This window comes from Manis pentadactyla, chromosome 5, assembly GCF_030020395.1.
Source record: "Manis pentadactyla isolate mManPen7 chromosome 5, mManPen7.hap1, whole genome shotgun sequence".
NCBI classification, from domain to species: domain Eukaryota; kingdom Metazoa; phylum Chordata; class Mammalia; order Pholidota; family Manidae; genus Manis; species Manis pentadactyla.
Window position 1 is genome coordinate 18,734,009 of NC_080023.1, and position 16,425 is coordinate 18,750,433.

The 16,425-nt window shown below is 37.0% G+C and overlaps 1 protein-coding gene across 5 annotated transcripts in view; it reads right to left on the minus strand.

Annotated features, from left to right (window-relative positions):
- The window catches only part of PPARGC1A (PPARG coactivator 1 alpha), a 620,182-nt gene that overhangs the window by 43,666 nt on the left and 560,091 nt on the right, over positions 1 to 16,425 (minus strand). For all 5 annotated transcript variants that reach the window (XM_057502134.1, XM_057502133.1, XM_036921007.2 and 2 more), the window contains one exon: positions 745 to 939. In XM_057502134.1, the coding sequence (XP_057358117.1) occupies positions 745 to 939 (195 nt within the window). The remainder of the gene's footprint in view (positions 1 to 744; positions 940 to 16,425) is intronic.

Genomic DNA, 16,425 nt, shown 5'->3' on the forward strand with positions numbered 1-16,425 from the left:
AAAGAAAACTCACTCTTCATGCCAACACATTCATTCTTCATTGCCTACCATAAATTTAGGTAACTTAGGTTGCAAATTGCTATTATTTTTCAATCTTCATAAGAATTATGGACCTAAAGCCTTAAAATATTGCATACCCCTTGATCTACCTTCCAATTCTAGAATTATATGCATAAGAATAAAACTACAAATATGTCAATTATATAATTTGTGATTGTGAAAAATAGGAAAAAAAACTACGTATCCAACCATAAGGGATCACTCAATAAATTAGGGCATCTCCCAACAATAAAATACTATATAACCATTAAAAATTATGCATATATGTAAAATTCACAAACATGCTGATGATATATCTTAAGACAAGAAATTTTAATCATTTTAATATTAGAGATTATTTGAAATTACAGGTGAATTCTTGACTTTTTTCTTTTTTTCTTTGGTTATCTGCATTTTCTAAGTCTCTTCATGAGCATAAATAACACTAAGAAATAAAAATGCACACATATAAAGAGCCAAAGATAGTTTTGAAATTAAAAAACTGCAGTAAGGACCACAATGAAAACTGTATTTTCGACATTTTGAAACCCAGAATCATAGAACTTGCAACCCCAAGTGTGCTTGGAACTGTTTTGGCATCAGTCTAAATTAAAAATCCAAACCTTATTTTTACTACATCATACCCATGCAGCGGGTAGCCAGAGGCAACTCCAATTCCTGTTAAACAGTAGGAAGGGTTCTTACTAGAGACTGCTCTTCTGCCTCCTGAGGCGGAGGGGTGCCGTCAGGCATGGAGGAAGGACTAGCCTCATTCTCGGTAGTCACATCTCCATCTGTCAGCGCATCAAATGAGGGCAATCCGTCTTCATCCACAGGGAGACTGTCCAGGGTCTCTGTGAGGACAGCTAGCAAGTTCGCCTCATTCTCTTCATCTATCTTCTGCAAAAACAGAAGAAGATGAGAGCCAGTTGACATTGGGAGATGGAAAAACCTGTCCATTGGCATAGACTGACCTTGTTTAGCCAATTGAGTAAAGCATATGTGACATTTTTAATTCTTCCACTATTATACAAAGGTCATGCCTTCTTCAGACTCCAAAGTTACTTTTGGTCTTAGTCACAACATTAATCAATACCTTTACCATACCAATCACTGATAAACATCCCAATTTAACAATTTATTATGTCACTGCTTAATATTGCTGTGTATGATTCTGTCTTGCTCTTGGTCATTTTCCACATGTTTACGTCTTATTTCCCTAACTAAAAGAGAAGATTTAGAGAATCTCAAAGCTTGAGAGAGTCTCTAAATCTCTCATCTATTTCACCTCCAGACACAGTTTCAGTCTCCTGTACAGCATACCCAAAAAAATGTTTAGACCACCAGAAACGGCAACTATACCAAGAGAAACTGTACACTTTCATGATTTCAATTACAATCTCATCATTGAACACTCCACAGTCATTGATTTCTCTCCCTGACATCTTTCCCAACTTCCGTTATAAATCTATCACTGCATACTGGACATTTCCACCTGATAACCACTCCCTCATCTCCAAAACTCAAACTTCAAACCTGTTACAACAAAAGTGCTCTTTCTCTTGACTTCCTGAGTTGGGTAACAATTCTTCCAATTTAAACTCTGAAAGTGCCGTGAGTTCTCTTTGATCTGGCCAGTCACTAAGTAGAGTCTTACTTTGTAACATCTCTTAAATGCATTCATATCTTGTAGCCTTCATACTATTCCAGTGCATCGTTATTTCTAACAGGGCTCCTGAAAACGTATCTTAACTTGTTTTCTCTTCTGCCATGTTCATTCCCACAGCACACCCTTAGAAAGCTAACCTCCAGTTATTCATTCCACAAACATTTTTGAACACCTACTGTGCCAGGGCTGTGCTGGGTGTTGAAGATACAAAGAGAAACAAGACAAAACTCTGCCCCTCCATAAACCCTCCAGCAGAATGGAAAAACTTGTAAATAATTTATTAAAAGGATAATATTTATTTCAGTAGTCTGTACAAAAACTTTCAAGACCTCCCACCCTGGAGCTTATACGTTGTTTAAGAGCAATGTCTTTCTTATATATTCTATGTACCAATGCCAATTCTGGGCATACAGTACAGTCATTGATTACTTGCTGAATAATTCATTTATCTGCATTTATTGCCTAGAATATATGTTGTGTAGATCATTTTCTTTTCCTACCTTTGGCACTTCATATTGTTTGTCTAATTTGACCTGCCTCATAAGTCTTTTTTTTTAAGTTCTGTGTGCTATGACATTAACAATATTGGCTAAATTATCCCATACAAATTCTATTACAAAATGCACCTAAGCTGCTGACATCTAATGAAGCCAGCAGTGCCCACACGTCCTTTCTCTCTAGCACTGAACTCCAGTTAATTGACCTGACAAAATTACAAGAATCATAGAATAAGACAGCTAATCAGAAAATCAAATTGTATTACTAGAGAAATTAGGCAGGCCTTTATCATGTATACATTCTATTTTCACATAAAAATTGTTTTCCCTTATTACTGATGAGTCTCCAACCTGGAGTAAAATTACAAACTCTTTCTCGTTTGGATCTCAGAATCTAAGAAGAGCCATTTGGACTCACAGTAGACATTACTCAGCATTTTTTACTTTTGCACAATGTGTCTCCCTGGACTTCACGTTGAGAGTCAAGTGGTTTTGGGAACACAAGGTGGAGTTTTTTAAGACACTAATGCACAAGGTAAATCCAAATCAAAAGCGATGAAAGGGAATTTCAAAATGGCACCACTTTCTTCCATAAACTGATTGATTCTTTAAAATCCAAATCGTGCAATTCAGTAACAAAATCTTATTGACTATCCCCCTCCCCCTTAATGCTTCTGAACTTACCCATGTAATCTTAACAGTAAAGTTACCAAAGTGATTTTTTTCCTGATTTTCTGACCAGGATCATAATCTGGTATCCAAAGATTCTAATCTTCCCCTTTTTATCTCAATCTAGATACTCTAACATCCACCAAAAACTGAATTCAGGTTATTAAACTATTCTAAGTAAAACATATTTAAATGCAATATATATTATTTTAAATCATCTCAAAATCATGATATTTACCTTAGTATAAATATGTCCACATTATCTGATGAAAATAATCTTTGAAACTATCTCGTGCATATACATACACATACACAAATTTTCAGTAAATTGGACATTTTTTCCAGGTACTCCAATTTTCAGGAAGGATTACTTTACTGAAGTTCAAAAATAGCACAAGAAAATGTTAAGAATGTTTACCAATAAATGAGTAATTTTGTTTACCCTGATTAAAGTTTTTTGTTTGGCTTTCCAGCAATACTACAAGCCTGTATTTGCTTTCAATCACATAATACAATAGCACCCCAGCTCTATCCTTTGTGTAAACAAACTGTAATAATTCCAATCAAGTCACAATGACAAAGAACACTTAAATTAACTAGTTTTCTCCAATTTCTTTAGTAAGCCTGAATGAATGTACACCAAATACAAAGGCAGAAATACTGGAGCTTGACAATGTCATAATTAATTTACAAGATCTGATTAAACCAACTATTTAAATTCTCCTCTCTCCTGAAACTACAGTGGGAGGAAAGGGTTGTGGAATGGAAATTGGCATTGTTTGTGTGTGTGTGTTTTGGATTATGTGGGTAGGGAAGGCTGGTATTCAAAGAGTATGGACCAGCAGGGCCGTAATCATTATTTATAGTCAATTTCCATTAGTAATTATTATTAATCCTTTTTGTTATCATCCCTGTATGTGGATGACTCAGAGAGATGCTCCAAGACAATTTATTTTAGTAGAGCTGTTCTTGAATTATGGAAGAAGAGAATGTTATTTTTCAAGTTTTCTATGTTTTCTTTAATCATAGAAGATGAAATAAAGTGTGATATTTACTGATGACATTTTTGTGTTGAAGCTCACCAGATACTCCTATATGTAAAGCTGAATGGACAATGTCCCTCACTGTGGCAATTTCAGTTAGTTTAGCATGAGTTTCAACAGCCAAACACTCCAGAGAAGGCAGTGGATGTGACAAAAAGGACTCTGTTAAACAATTAATGTCACTTTCCATTATTGCTCCAGCCCAATTTAAAGAGCAAATAAATCAAAGTCACTGCAGATGAAGCACACAGGCCTACTAATACATGTCTGTTCACAGGTGACAGGCCATGGAAACACCTTAGTCAGTAAAACGACATTACAAGATAACCTTGCAAAGACTCAGCTCTGATACTGCTTTTTAATTGTTCAAAATTACTATTTTTACAAAAATGTATTTATTAGCTCCATATAAGTTAAGAAAAGAAGTGCAAAGAGGTGAACAACAGAGAGCAGATCATCAATTGGGTAGTGATCTGCAGAGACACCAACTGAGCTCAGTCTTGCAGGTGGTAGGTGCAAGGTAGGGAACAGACCAACAGGCATTTCCACAGTGGAGCTCTGTGGCTAACAAGCAACATTTCCCATGGTGGGTTTCAACCTCAGGCTCTCTTCACACATGGCAAGTCTGCTTCTGTTCTTCAGATCTAAAAAAAAGGTCCATGTGACTCTAATATTTCCTCCTCTGAGGGCTCTCCAGGAATAAAGAAGGCACATCAACAAAAACTCACTCAGTGTGTAAAAGCTTTCCAGTGATCAATGATACACATACATGTATGCTAAACAAAATTTAGAACGTGCAACAATTCCAAAGTAATGCCATGTCATTAGTAAATGATAGTTCAGAACACTCAATACAGCCAGAAAGCTCACTGCTGCTCTTTGCGACTGCTGGGTCCCCATGTTTGCTGCATTAAGTGTAATATTATTCAAAAGTCAAGGTTAAAGGAAGGTAGATTCTGCTGCTTCAGGTGCCCAGAGTTACCTCAAGATTTGAAATTTGGGATCCAGAGTGTATCTGGACCTTCTTCCTTTGAGAATAGGAGGCACAAGGATCTTCTAACAGTTACACATAGTGGGGCAACTGCACTCAACTCACCCACGTGCGCACAGGAAGAGAATAAATCCACTGAATTAAGAAAGAGACAAGGGACTGCGATACTAACTGACACCTGAAGGGAGAAACGCAGAGTGAAAACTGCATGTGGCATCCCAAATATTTTTAAATAGAGGCTATTATGGAAGGACCATGCCCTGCTTATGATAGTAATTTTTTCCACATCTTAGAGAGTTGCAATTACACTCTGCATCCCCAGATTCTCACACTTGCTTGATCTCTGTTTGATAAAAATAGTTTAATAGCCATTTAATCACAGCTTCATTATCTTAGCTCTCTTAATGTGAATTAGGCCAAGAGAATTCTTGCTTTCTCATTATTCAAATCATCAATAAGAAGGAAACAGTGGGGGTCATCTTATCATTCATTAATCAGTTTTGGTAGCTTAGGTACTGTTTACTCAGGGGTCAGTTTCTGTGAGAGGTCACTTGACCTCTCTGAATCCCTATCTTTTTCTATATAAAGTTTAAGGTTTTTAACTAATTCCTACTACAAAGTTTTTCTGCACTCATGATTAATAGGGAAATAAGGAGTTGAGAAAGGCCTGATAATGCTTCAAAAAGATGCTCAAAAATCTTTCCCAGTGTGAATGCCCATCATCTTGATCACCTGCATTTGCATTTCATCCTTTGAGCGTGATCTGCTGCCCATGTTGAGCAGTAGGCCAGCTTCCTCCCAATACCCAGCATGCCTTGGGCTCCCTCCTCACCCCATCCTGCTGATTTGGAAGCAGCTAATGAAGACAAAATTAACTCCTACTTTAAGAGAGGCCTAATTAGAAAGGGAAATCTGCTAGAGTAACATCTGGTAATGTATTCTGAAGCCAAATATAAATGACATTTTTTGGATTATCCACTATTTGGTATTATTTGTTCCACCAGACCCCACCAGGAGTTGAAGTAAATAAATTAGAAAGTGACTTTTATGATAGAATCAGGGGTTCAAATAAGGAATACAACTGATTGTAAGAGTCCCTTTTCTGAATCTACATACATAAAGTTATGTATCTGAGTTTCATGTGTGATAAGGTGAAAACTTCTGCATGTATAGATTTTGGTTTTGACGTATGAAGTTTAAGAGTTTCAAGAAGATGAATTCAAAACAAAGAAAAGATGAACTTGTTTTGGAAATGAAATGAAAAATAACAATTCAGACTAGACGCAAGACCACTAAAACAGAATGTGAGGTTACTAGCTTTTTCCTTTAAGCCACGTCAGCAATTGTTTATTGCACATGCCCACTCTGAATGGTCACAAGCCTTTGATGAACAGGTTGTTAAATATTCTGAATGCCCATTTCCAAGCAACTCTTTTTCTTCTTCTTCTCCTTCTCGTCTCTTTCTCTCCTTGAATTCTCTACAATCCACTTTGATTTTTCTTGATACTCTTATACCCACGGATAGGTAGTAATAGCATGTCTCCCCACCTGCTCACACCCCTACAGAAAATGGGCAGAATCCCTCCATATAGTTCACTAACTCCTATCCTATTCAGTCCCAAAAATAAACCACTTTTTGTTCAGCATATGGGAAGGCTTTGGAAAAGGGATGGGAACTTGAGGAGAAAAAAAGACTTAAGACATTTCTAGCATAAATATGCAACAGAAAAATAATCAAGACAATAGAGACTGCTTTACACTGCATCAAACTTTCCTTATAAAAAATACTTTTGTATCTATTCATTTCTTCCAGATGCCCTGAGAGTTAGCTTATTCCCATATTTTATTCCCAGGAGAGACAAGATAAGCACATTTTGGGATGCTGTGTTTGCTCTGTTGGACACCAAAGTTACTGGAATTTAAGGTTGTGCTGATATAGTTGCTAGTAAAAAGAATACAAATCTTAATTCCACTATTTGGGTAACTCCCCATGGATATACAGACTGCTTAAAATATGAATATAAATGTGTCTATATATACCATGTTTCCTCAGTGTATACACGTTTGCATCTCAAATACACATTTTTAAAACAGACTCTGTACGTGTGCATCTCATGTGTATTTGTACATGTGCAATTGTAGTTGACTATACAAGAGTATAATCAGCACATGTACTCTTTCAATTATCCACTCTAATGAGGAAAGCAATAATCAAAAACTGGAATTCCTACAGTTAAAATAAGAAGCAAGTGGAAGAAATACAAGCAGAACTAAAGAGTTCCTTCCATAGACATATTTACACCTGTGGGAGTCCATTTAATTCTTGTTAATACTTACGCTTCTATTTAAGTAGGCATAAAATGTATGTTCACATCTGTACTAAGGCTCCATTCTGAATTATTAGCTTAAACCACTCACTCATGAGTTAATAAACATGAGTTAATGAACATGTGGAATTCATTATTCTGAAGAGGTACAGGGGCCAAAAGGGTAAATACAGACGTTCAAGAGAAGGACCTAAGGAAATCCTAGGCAATGCTCTCAAAATGAGCTATTTCAGTGGGGACAGAGAGGATGTTTCACGTCTACTTTTTACAGTGTGAAGAGGAAGGAACTAAGTTGTGCCACCAAACAGGACACTTACTAGACCTGTAAAGAGTCAGCCGGACACTCCATTTGTCTTCAGGTTTAATCTGTGAGAGAAACTGGGCACCATGGAAAGAACGCCAGACTGGAGGTCAAGAGAAATGATCCCAGTCCCATTTGCACCACTAGCTAACTGCATGGCCTCAAGCGAAACAACTCAACTCTGGCTGCACTGCACAAGCTAGAACAATAATCCCACAGTTTCCTAATCGGGTTCCCTGCTTTCACCTCTGCCACTCGCCATCCTATCCCAATAGTCCATTCCCAACACTTAAGACCATGTGATCCTGATCAAACCTAATTCATCTCTTACCCCTCTTTTGACTAAGCCCTCCAAGGCTTACCATGTTTCTAAGGGTAAAAGCTGAAATTCTAAGCATTGCCCTAGAGTCAACATCTAATTTTCATCCAAATCAGAACACTTCTGAGAATCACAGGGGTATAAATAAATATTATAAATAATCAACCATTCAGTTGTTAATCCAGACTCTCTCTGGCTAACTGAGATTTTGGTTGGTTGCCCTATGCTAGACCTATCTCATCTGACCCTCTCAGTGACCCACACTTATCTGTCTGAATCCTTCCAACCACTCAGACCTCCTCACTAGTCCACAAATAAGCCAGTAATTCTCTTACCCCAAGGCCATTACACCTGCTATTCCCTTTAATAGAAGCTCTAGTGCCCGATGGCCACATGGCTTCCCCCTTCATCCCTTCATTTACTCAAAAGTCATTTTCTCAGTGAGGCTTCCCAACTACTCCAGATAAAGTCTATCCACCTTTCTGGTTTGTATTTCCCTTTGGCCCCTATTTCCATAACTCAATATATATGTAACTCAATATACATTTATTCATATAACATTATATATTATATGAAACAAATATGTAAATATTTAAGTATGTATGTGCACACACACACACATATATTTATTTATTGACCTAACTTATTCAGGGTCAATCTAAAATAGAAGCCCTGAGAGGCCTGTCTCATTACCATCAGGACACTTGCCATATAGTAGATGTTTAATAAAAATGAAGAATAATAAATAAAAAGTCTAACCAGTCCTAAGAATATTATGGGACTTTTCATTCTCCTTTTGTTGTCATTGTTATTTGCTCTGTAGTTCCCACTTCTTTCCACCCCCAGGAGATTTATCTTATTAATAATGCTTATCTTCAGTTATGATTGAAAATTAGCTTGCATTCAATTCTCATATACCAGCTGATAGGCTAGGCAAGCAGCCAATATATTCTTAGTGGGAAAGAAGGAAATATGAACAGAGACAACTACAGAGGAGCTCATTCTGAAATTAACCCAAAGCACCGAATCTGTAAGTCAATGTAATGCCCACCATTTGCAAGGCAAGGGTCTGGGATAGATGCTGTAAATGCAAGAGATCAATTCCCTCCGACTCTGGTGTTTGGGAGGACACTAGAATACATCATCAAGCAATTAATTTATAAATATCTCAAAAGAGCCGAGATGATTTGTGAAGAAAAAAATCATGTCAGACTTACTTACTATCTGCCCATGCAGGAACATCAAGTTTACTGATCAGAGAAAACAACTGCCATAATAATCCATTTGGGCTCGAGTGAGCTGCTTTATTCCATATTGGAAAACACACTCGTCTTCAAGCTGGAAGTATATATTATTCCTAGCCAGAGATTTTTTTTCAAACTGTGTCCCATGGAATCCTGGACATCAGTCCAATTTCTGCAAGGATTGATTATAAATATTATGATATGTGATATTTTATATATTTATATAGTGGAACTCATATGCCAATATAACTTGTTTTTTAAAAGCAACATGCATACTCAAATGTGTTATTTCTCTTTTCATAAATAGAGTACAGACCACTGCTGCATTAACCTGCCAAGCTGAATTATGTTGTGTTGATCTCAAGATTTAAAAAGTATCTTGAGAAGTGAGGATGAGCAGTTTAAAACCTGGAGCTATTTACAAATACTTATTTCAATGAAGCCAGATTTTCTCAATCCTCTTTGATCAAAACAAAGTACAAAATAATCAGCAGCTAAGATTGATATAAGATACTGATCATAAGCCCCAACATCACTTTTATTCTGTTCACTGAAGTAGTTTCATAAATACTGTGACAGAAAAATGCTATTTTAATTTAAAAATAATAGTAAATAGTAGCAAACCTTTACTGAGTGCTTTCTACATGTCTGGTGCTGAGTTAATTTCTTTATACATGTTATTTCATTTAAACTCATTTACCCTATCATTAACCCCAAATTCATGAGGCTAATAAGAGGCAAAGACATATCAAACCAGACATATCTGATAAAAGCTTATACTCAATCCCTTTTTTTATATGTGGGAATTTTGTGGAAGATATTATTAGAACAATAAGTGAGAGTGGGCATGGGCTAGTCTAATCAATATTCATGTTAGAAGATGCATAATGAGTCAGAAAGGCATATCAGTTAACTATAAAAAGATAAGAACACAGGCAGAAAATGCATTACATCCCATGACGCAGAGCTGGCCTTCCATGAAGAAGGAAGAGGTTGCTTGGAGATGGCTTCTCAGTATTCATTGCTGGTCCAGTGTTACTGCATAGCCTATCTTAATCCCACTGGGTGTGATTTGTCTTTCTATGAGAATGTTTTTCCCTTTTCCCTTCATTTGTTCATATCCTAATCCAACTCACAGCCTACTTTAAGTGTTCCCTCTTTGATGGGATGTTTTTCAACAAATCCACCTCACACTGATATTTCAAACTCCCTAAAGCCTTTATAAGATCAACCTGGATCCCTGGATAGAAATACAGATTTCTGGGCTCCAGAGCAAACCACTAAATCAAAATCACAGATCAGGGTTTTTTACTTTGGCAGTATCGACATCTGAGGCCAGAAAATTCCTTGTGGTGGGGGGCTGTCCTGTGCACGTTAGGGTTTCACAGCCTTGAGCCATTAGATGCCAGTAGCACCTCCCAGTTGTGACAATCAAAAATGTCTCTGGGTATTTCCAAATATTTTCTGGGAGGCAACATTGCCTCCAGTTGAGAATGATAGTTTTAGAGGAACAGTCCAAAACAGTTCTGCAGTTTTTATAAGTATAAGCATAAGGCCACTTTCATGCTTATTGCAGCAAGTGATCATCTGAAATCCATACCAAGCTGAACTATGAGATCTACGTTTGACATATCCTCCATTCATGCACACACATGCAGACCTATACCATGCCTACTGTCAAGTACACATCTTTTTATTATTTATACATAGTTATTGAGTGCCTACTGTGTGCTATCATCTCTTCTCTAGGAGCTTGCATTTTAGTTTGGTGGAGAGAGGGTGGCAGATAACAACAAGCCCTTTCCAAAGATAGATAGAATATATAAACATATATAGAGTACACACACACATATATATAGGGAATATATACATGTACACACATATACATAGAATATATATATATATATATGTAGAGAGAGATAATATGTATAGAGTGATAGTATAAAATATATATAGATATACTATCATTATATATATTGGCAGTATAAATACATATCCAATAGTGTGTGTGTGTGTGTGTGTGTGTGTGTGTGTATGTATACCAGCAAGTCATAACAGCTGAGAAAGAAATGTTCTAGGCAGAGAAAAAAGTACAAAGGTCTTGAGGTGAGAACTTACAGTGAATAATTTTTTTCTGTAGTTAACTTATTGGTATAAGCAGGAGGGAGGTGATACTGAAAACATTTAATAAATACTACACATAAGCATTGTTCAATCAGAAGAGCAGTACCAGGACTTCAGAAAAGAGGCCTACTATAAAAGACTCATAAAATCTTATTGTGGCAAATCAGCAGATTATATTAACCTTGGGTATAACAATGTTTTTTTTGGACTGACTCTGAAAGAAATGTATATAATATTTTTCCATCACCACCAATAAGTTTTCCATAGGATAGTAAATTTTCTGCTCAAAAGAGTGCTTAGAAGGCATCCTTACATCAGTGCTATCTGTCCTTAATGACTTAGCACCACCAGATGCATGTGCAAACCTTGCAGCCGCAGATCCCTGGCACCTGGATCCATGTGGCATGTGAAGGTTGGGGACGCCAAGATAGAGGTGATGTCAAATGATCTGATTGCTGCAATATTCTGGCAATAGCGTTAAAATGAGAGAGAATTGTCTCAGGGTGGTAAGAAACTATTCAGAGGCAAGGCCATCGTCTCTGTGGGGTCACTCAGGGTGAAGGAAATCCAAGTGTACTCCTGGTAATGTTCTGTGCTCCTCCTGCTTTTTCCTTCAAGAGAACAGAGGCCATTTAGAGCCTAGGTTTGGGTCTTGGATTCACTGAGGAACTTTCACTTTCCACCAAAGTGTTCTGCACAGAGTAGTAGGTTGTCAATCAGTACTTGCTGGATAAATACAATACAAGAAGTTTATCTTCACAATGACTTCCTATCTTAAGTATTCCACATAGGTTTAGGTTAACATGTGAATAAGTCTGCAATCTCATAGGATTTAGACACTGAGTTTCTTTTAATGCCACAGTGAGTGCACCTCTCATGAAGAATCTTTAAATACTTTATACTAAATTGGTTCTAGATGCAGTATCATTCATGATTATCAGTGATTCAAGTGCATATGTGGTGAGCATGCACATAGAACAGCTTATGCCATCCAGTTAGGCAAAGTGGCTAACACCACCAAAGGGGACATCCTTTTATACCTCAATAACTGGATTAAAAAAGCATATGCACCTGTAACAACATGCAAAAATGGCAAAAGAAGTACAAACCAAACTATAAAAATTCAATAGTTACAAAACAAGAAAAGGAAAAAACAAGTCACTTAACAATGGGCTCACATCATGATAGAATGAAGTAACAGAAATACCCAATAGTACAGGCTAAACAGAGTCAACTCACCCAGCTGGGTGATTTTGGGGATGAGAAGTCTGATACCTAAAGGCTTAAACAGACTTTCTTAAGGTCAGTCAGAAGCTGATCTACATCTACATATTTCTCTGGGGCTAATGGGCTCCTTAGTTTTTCTACTATACCATGTTGCTTCTCAGGAGAACAAAAGTACCTTTCTTTTAATCTTGCCATTTTTCTTCTTCAGGCTTCAAAATTGTTCAAAATATTATAAATGAGAAGTTCCCAGTGCAAACCTCTGTAGTAATACTGAACTGCGGTTAAGTTCCATGTCTGTGCTTTTCAATATATTGTAAGCTCCTTAGGAATAGGAATCATGACGTGTGTGGCAAATTGAGTATCAAAAACTGTTAACAAATAGTTTTGAGTATCAACTATGGACCAGGCATTCTTGACACCCGGGGTATAGCAATGAACAACAACAAAAATTCCCTGCCCTCACAGAGCTTACTCTATCGCAGGAGGATATGGCCAACAAAATAAACGGCTCTAAACAAAATTGCTATGAGGAATAGATGAATGAATAAACAATAAGAATTCTACCAAATATTTTTAAAAATCAGATTTATTTACAAAAACACAGCATGGGTGTATTTCTTAGAACAGGCTTAGTAGGGAATACCATAGAAACATTTAAATCTCTAAAAATGTTGAAAATATAATTCTTAGTACTAAAACTTTACTCAAAAAAGGTTTCCTGCTGGCCATCTTTCACACAAGGTGAAAAATGCCTGTAAGGCCATGAATCTCAATTCTGGTTCTATATTAGAATCATGTGATCATTAAAACTATATATTTATGCTTGTCCCAGCCCAGAGCAATTAAGTCAGTACCTTTGGAGGTGGGAGTTAGCATTTTTTAAAAATTCCCCTGGTGGGATTCTAATGGAAACCAGGCCTGAGAATTACCCTTAGAGAAGACTGAATGGTAGAGCCTCCGACGGAAGGAGAACATACCTGCTATGATCTCTCTCAGGGGCTGAAGCAGAGAAGGCTTCCGCCTCAGAGTGGGATGCTGTGAACACCTCCCGACTTGCACAGAGTGGGCAGGCTCCACCTTCATGCAGTGCAGCTCCAATTCACCCTTCTGCGGAGGGGGCTTACTTTCCCAGTTCTTCCCTCAGTAACCCACGCAGAATCTACACGTCACACTACCAAGCAAAGGTCCAGTCTTAGAACCTCTTGGTTAGTTCCTGTCAGTATCTTTCCCCAGTCCTGGACCCTTCTTCAAGACTCATAGGTCCATCAGTAGATCTTTGGCATATGGCAGGGACACCTACCAACCAAGAGGCTCATTGCTATGTCTGCAGCCATCAAATTCGATTCCTCTTTAAAAAGAATCATCACAGATGACATGAGATGTGACCTCTGCCCATAGGCTAGGCAGGCCATGAAAACTTGACATGTGCCCCACAGTGACATGCTCCATACATGAAGATGATGATCAGACGTATATGATTAAAATGAAACATATCCATGAAATATTATTAGATCAGTATGTATCCTGGGAAACCTCTGATAGAATCAACCCTGGAATATTATAAGGAAGTGAGACCTCTGATGATTTTACTTCAACTGGTTCTTTTCTAAACTTTCTATAATGAATGTTTTTGTATTGAGGAAATAAAAATGCAAAGATAAAAAGCATGTCTAATGCATGACAAAAAGGACAAGAAAAAGTTTAAGCGTGATTAACACATTACTCAAGGTCAGCCTGATTTACTCAGCTTTGTGGCTCTGGCTTAGAATTGCCTTCCTTGGGCCCTAATTTTCTCTTCTGTAAAATGGCTGCAGTGAAATCTGGCCTGGCTCTCCCCTAAGGTTTCTGGAAGTAAAAATAGCACAATACCATTATTCTTTGAGAAGGTGTTAAGAAGCATTCCACAAAAATGTTGTGCTAAAGATAGATGTATGCATCTCAGATAGAATCAAAGAATATTTACTGAATGTGAGTTATACATACTAGTTGTATATCTAAATATGTTTCTTCTTCACAACACTGCTCACTCGCAAGCAGATGACAGCAAGCTCCCCAGGAAAGCCCTGCAGGAGATGAGGAGCCACCCTCACTGCCTCTCTCTGGAATCCCCATTGTCCCAGTTAACATCAATGGCTGTAGACAAACTATGCAGGTCTGTTTGTCGGGATGATACCAGCCAGCTGTCATCTGTCTGGGGCTGAAAGATCTGATGCTATCAGCTAAGGGTGGCCCTGGAGCAGATCCTTTCACCTCTAGTCACAATATGAAAACAGCAGGCTTTAGCAATTGATAGCAAAATAGTTCTGTGCCATTACAGCCTCAATTGCTGCTCAATTTGCCCCTGAAAGAAGAACATTCAGTGGGTAGTTCAGTATTTCTGAAACATTAACCAAGATGTCTCATTTTGCTTCTGTTCCTATTGATATCATGTCCGCTGTGAATATTTCCAAAGTAGTAGTCAAAATCTTATAGGATTTGGCCTTCCCAGAATGGGGTTCAAGTTCTAATTCTGTTACATACTAGCCTATGTCTTGGAGAAGGCATTCAGGCCCTGAGACCTCACTGCTATCAACTATAAAACGGAGATAGCTGCTTCACAACATTGTAGTAAGGGTTTAATGAAATACAGGTGTAAAGAGCATTTCTTCCTATTTCTCTAATGATGTTCCTTTTTAAAAATCATTTTCAGAATATTACCCTGTCAGTAAAAGAGCAAAACTTAAGAGGAAATTCTCAGAAACCCTATGAAATAAGAACTTAATCTATTACTAAAAATGAGCCATTCCACAATGTTTAGCCCTGATTACATAGCCTTTCTACTTACATAATAAATTGGGTTTAGTAACTGATAAAACCTTACAGATACTGCCTTCAATTTGGAATAGTTGAACTAGAACAAAAATATCATTTAAAAAAATCAAGTGCCACTGAGTCATAGGAAATATAAATAGGGAATATATATGGGGAAAAAAAGTGTGCTGTGTTTGACAATGATAAGGGGAGGAAATAATGAATTCACATTATTTAAAAATAAGACCAGGTAAAATAGCCTTAAGTAAATACAGCAGGAATTTTACTGAAATTCTTTATAATATCTTTTTAAAAAATGGAAAGAAGGCCTCAGTACATATTTCAGCTGCTTCAAGTCTATGGTCATGTTTTTGTTTTGTTTTGTTTTGTTTTGGATTTTTTTGGCTTTATTCATTCATTCCTTCTGTTATCCATTTGTAGATTTGGAAAACATTTTTCGGATGGCAGGTTTCTTAGCCACAGAGCAGTGGTTCTAAAAGCCACAGCCCATGTCCATGTGATGTTTACAGCATCCTAGCTACCCAGCAGTCATTCGTATGTAATATCATAATTATTTAAATTTTACATTGAGAAAAAGGTAGAATAAAAAATGAAAATACGGATAAAAAGAAATATGAAAATCAGACACAGGGGAATTAGAAAAATGGAATAATCCATAATTTTATCATCACTTTTAGTTGAAAATGTAATACTCTTTTCATATTATACTTTCATTCGGGCTGTGGGCTTCAGAAAATAATGACGATCTTTGAACTGTGAATTAAAGTTTAATCACCACACACAACTCTTCAACTGCTCTTTATTCTTAAACATTGCTAAGTCCTTCTTTGGGAGCTATAGCTATAATAAGACATTAGAGGAGAAACAAGATTTTTTTCTTTGAGCTTCTGTGACAGTGATCAGAGTATTATTGCCATAAAGGGCAAATAAAATCAAACCACAATCCACCAGGGAACTAAAAAAGTAAACTCCTGTTTTGGCAGAAACTGTCAATTTCTGTAAAGTACAAACATGACAGCAAGATAAAGCTTTATTTCTAGCAGATGATACAATGGCTACAAGCTTCTTAATGATTATATCTTTAATCTTGAAAAAAAATAAGGTTGCTCTAAAATTGAACTTATTTCAAGATAAAGGGCAAGTGAAGAAAAATATCTACGTTGA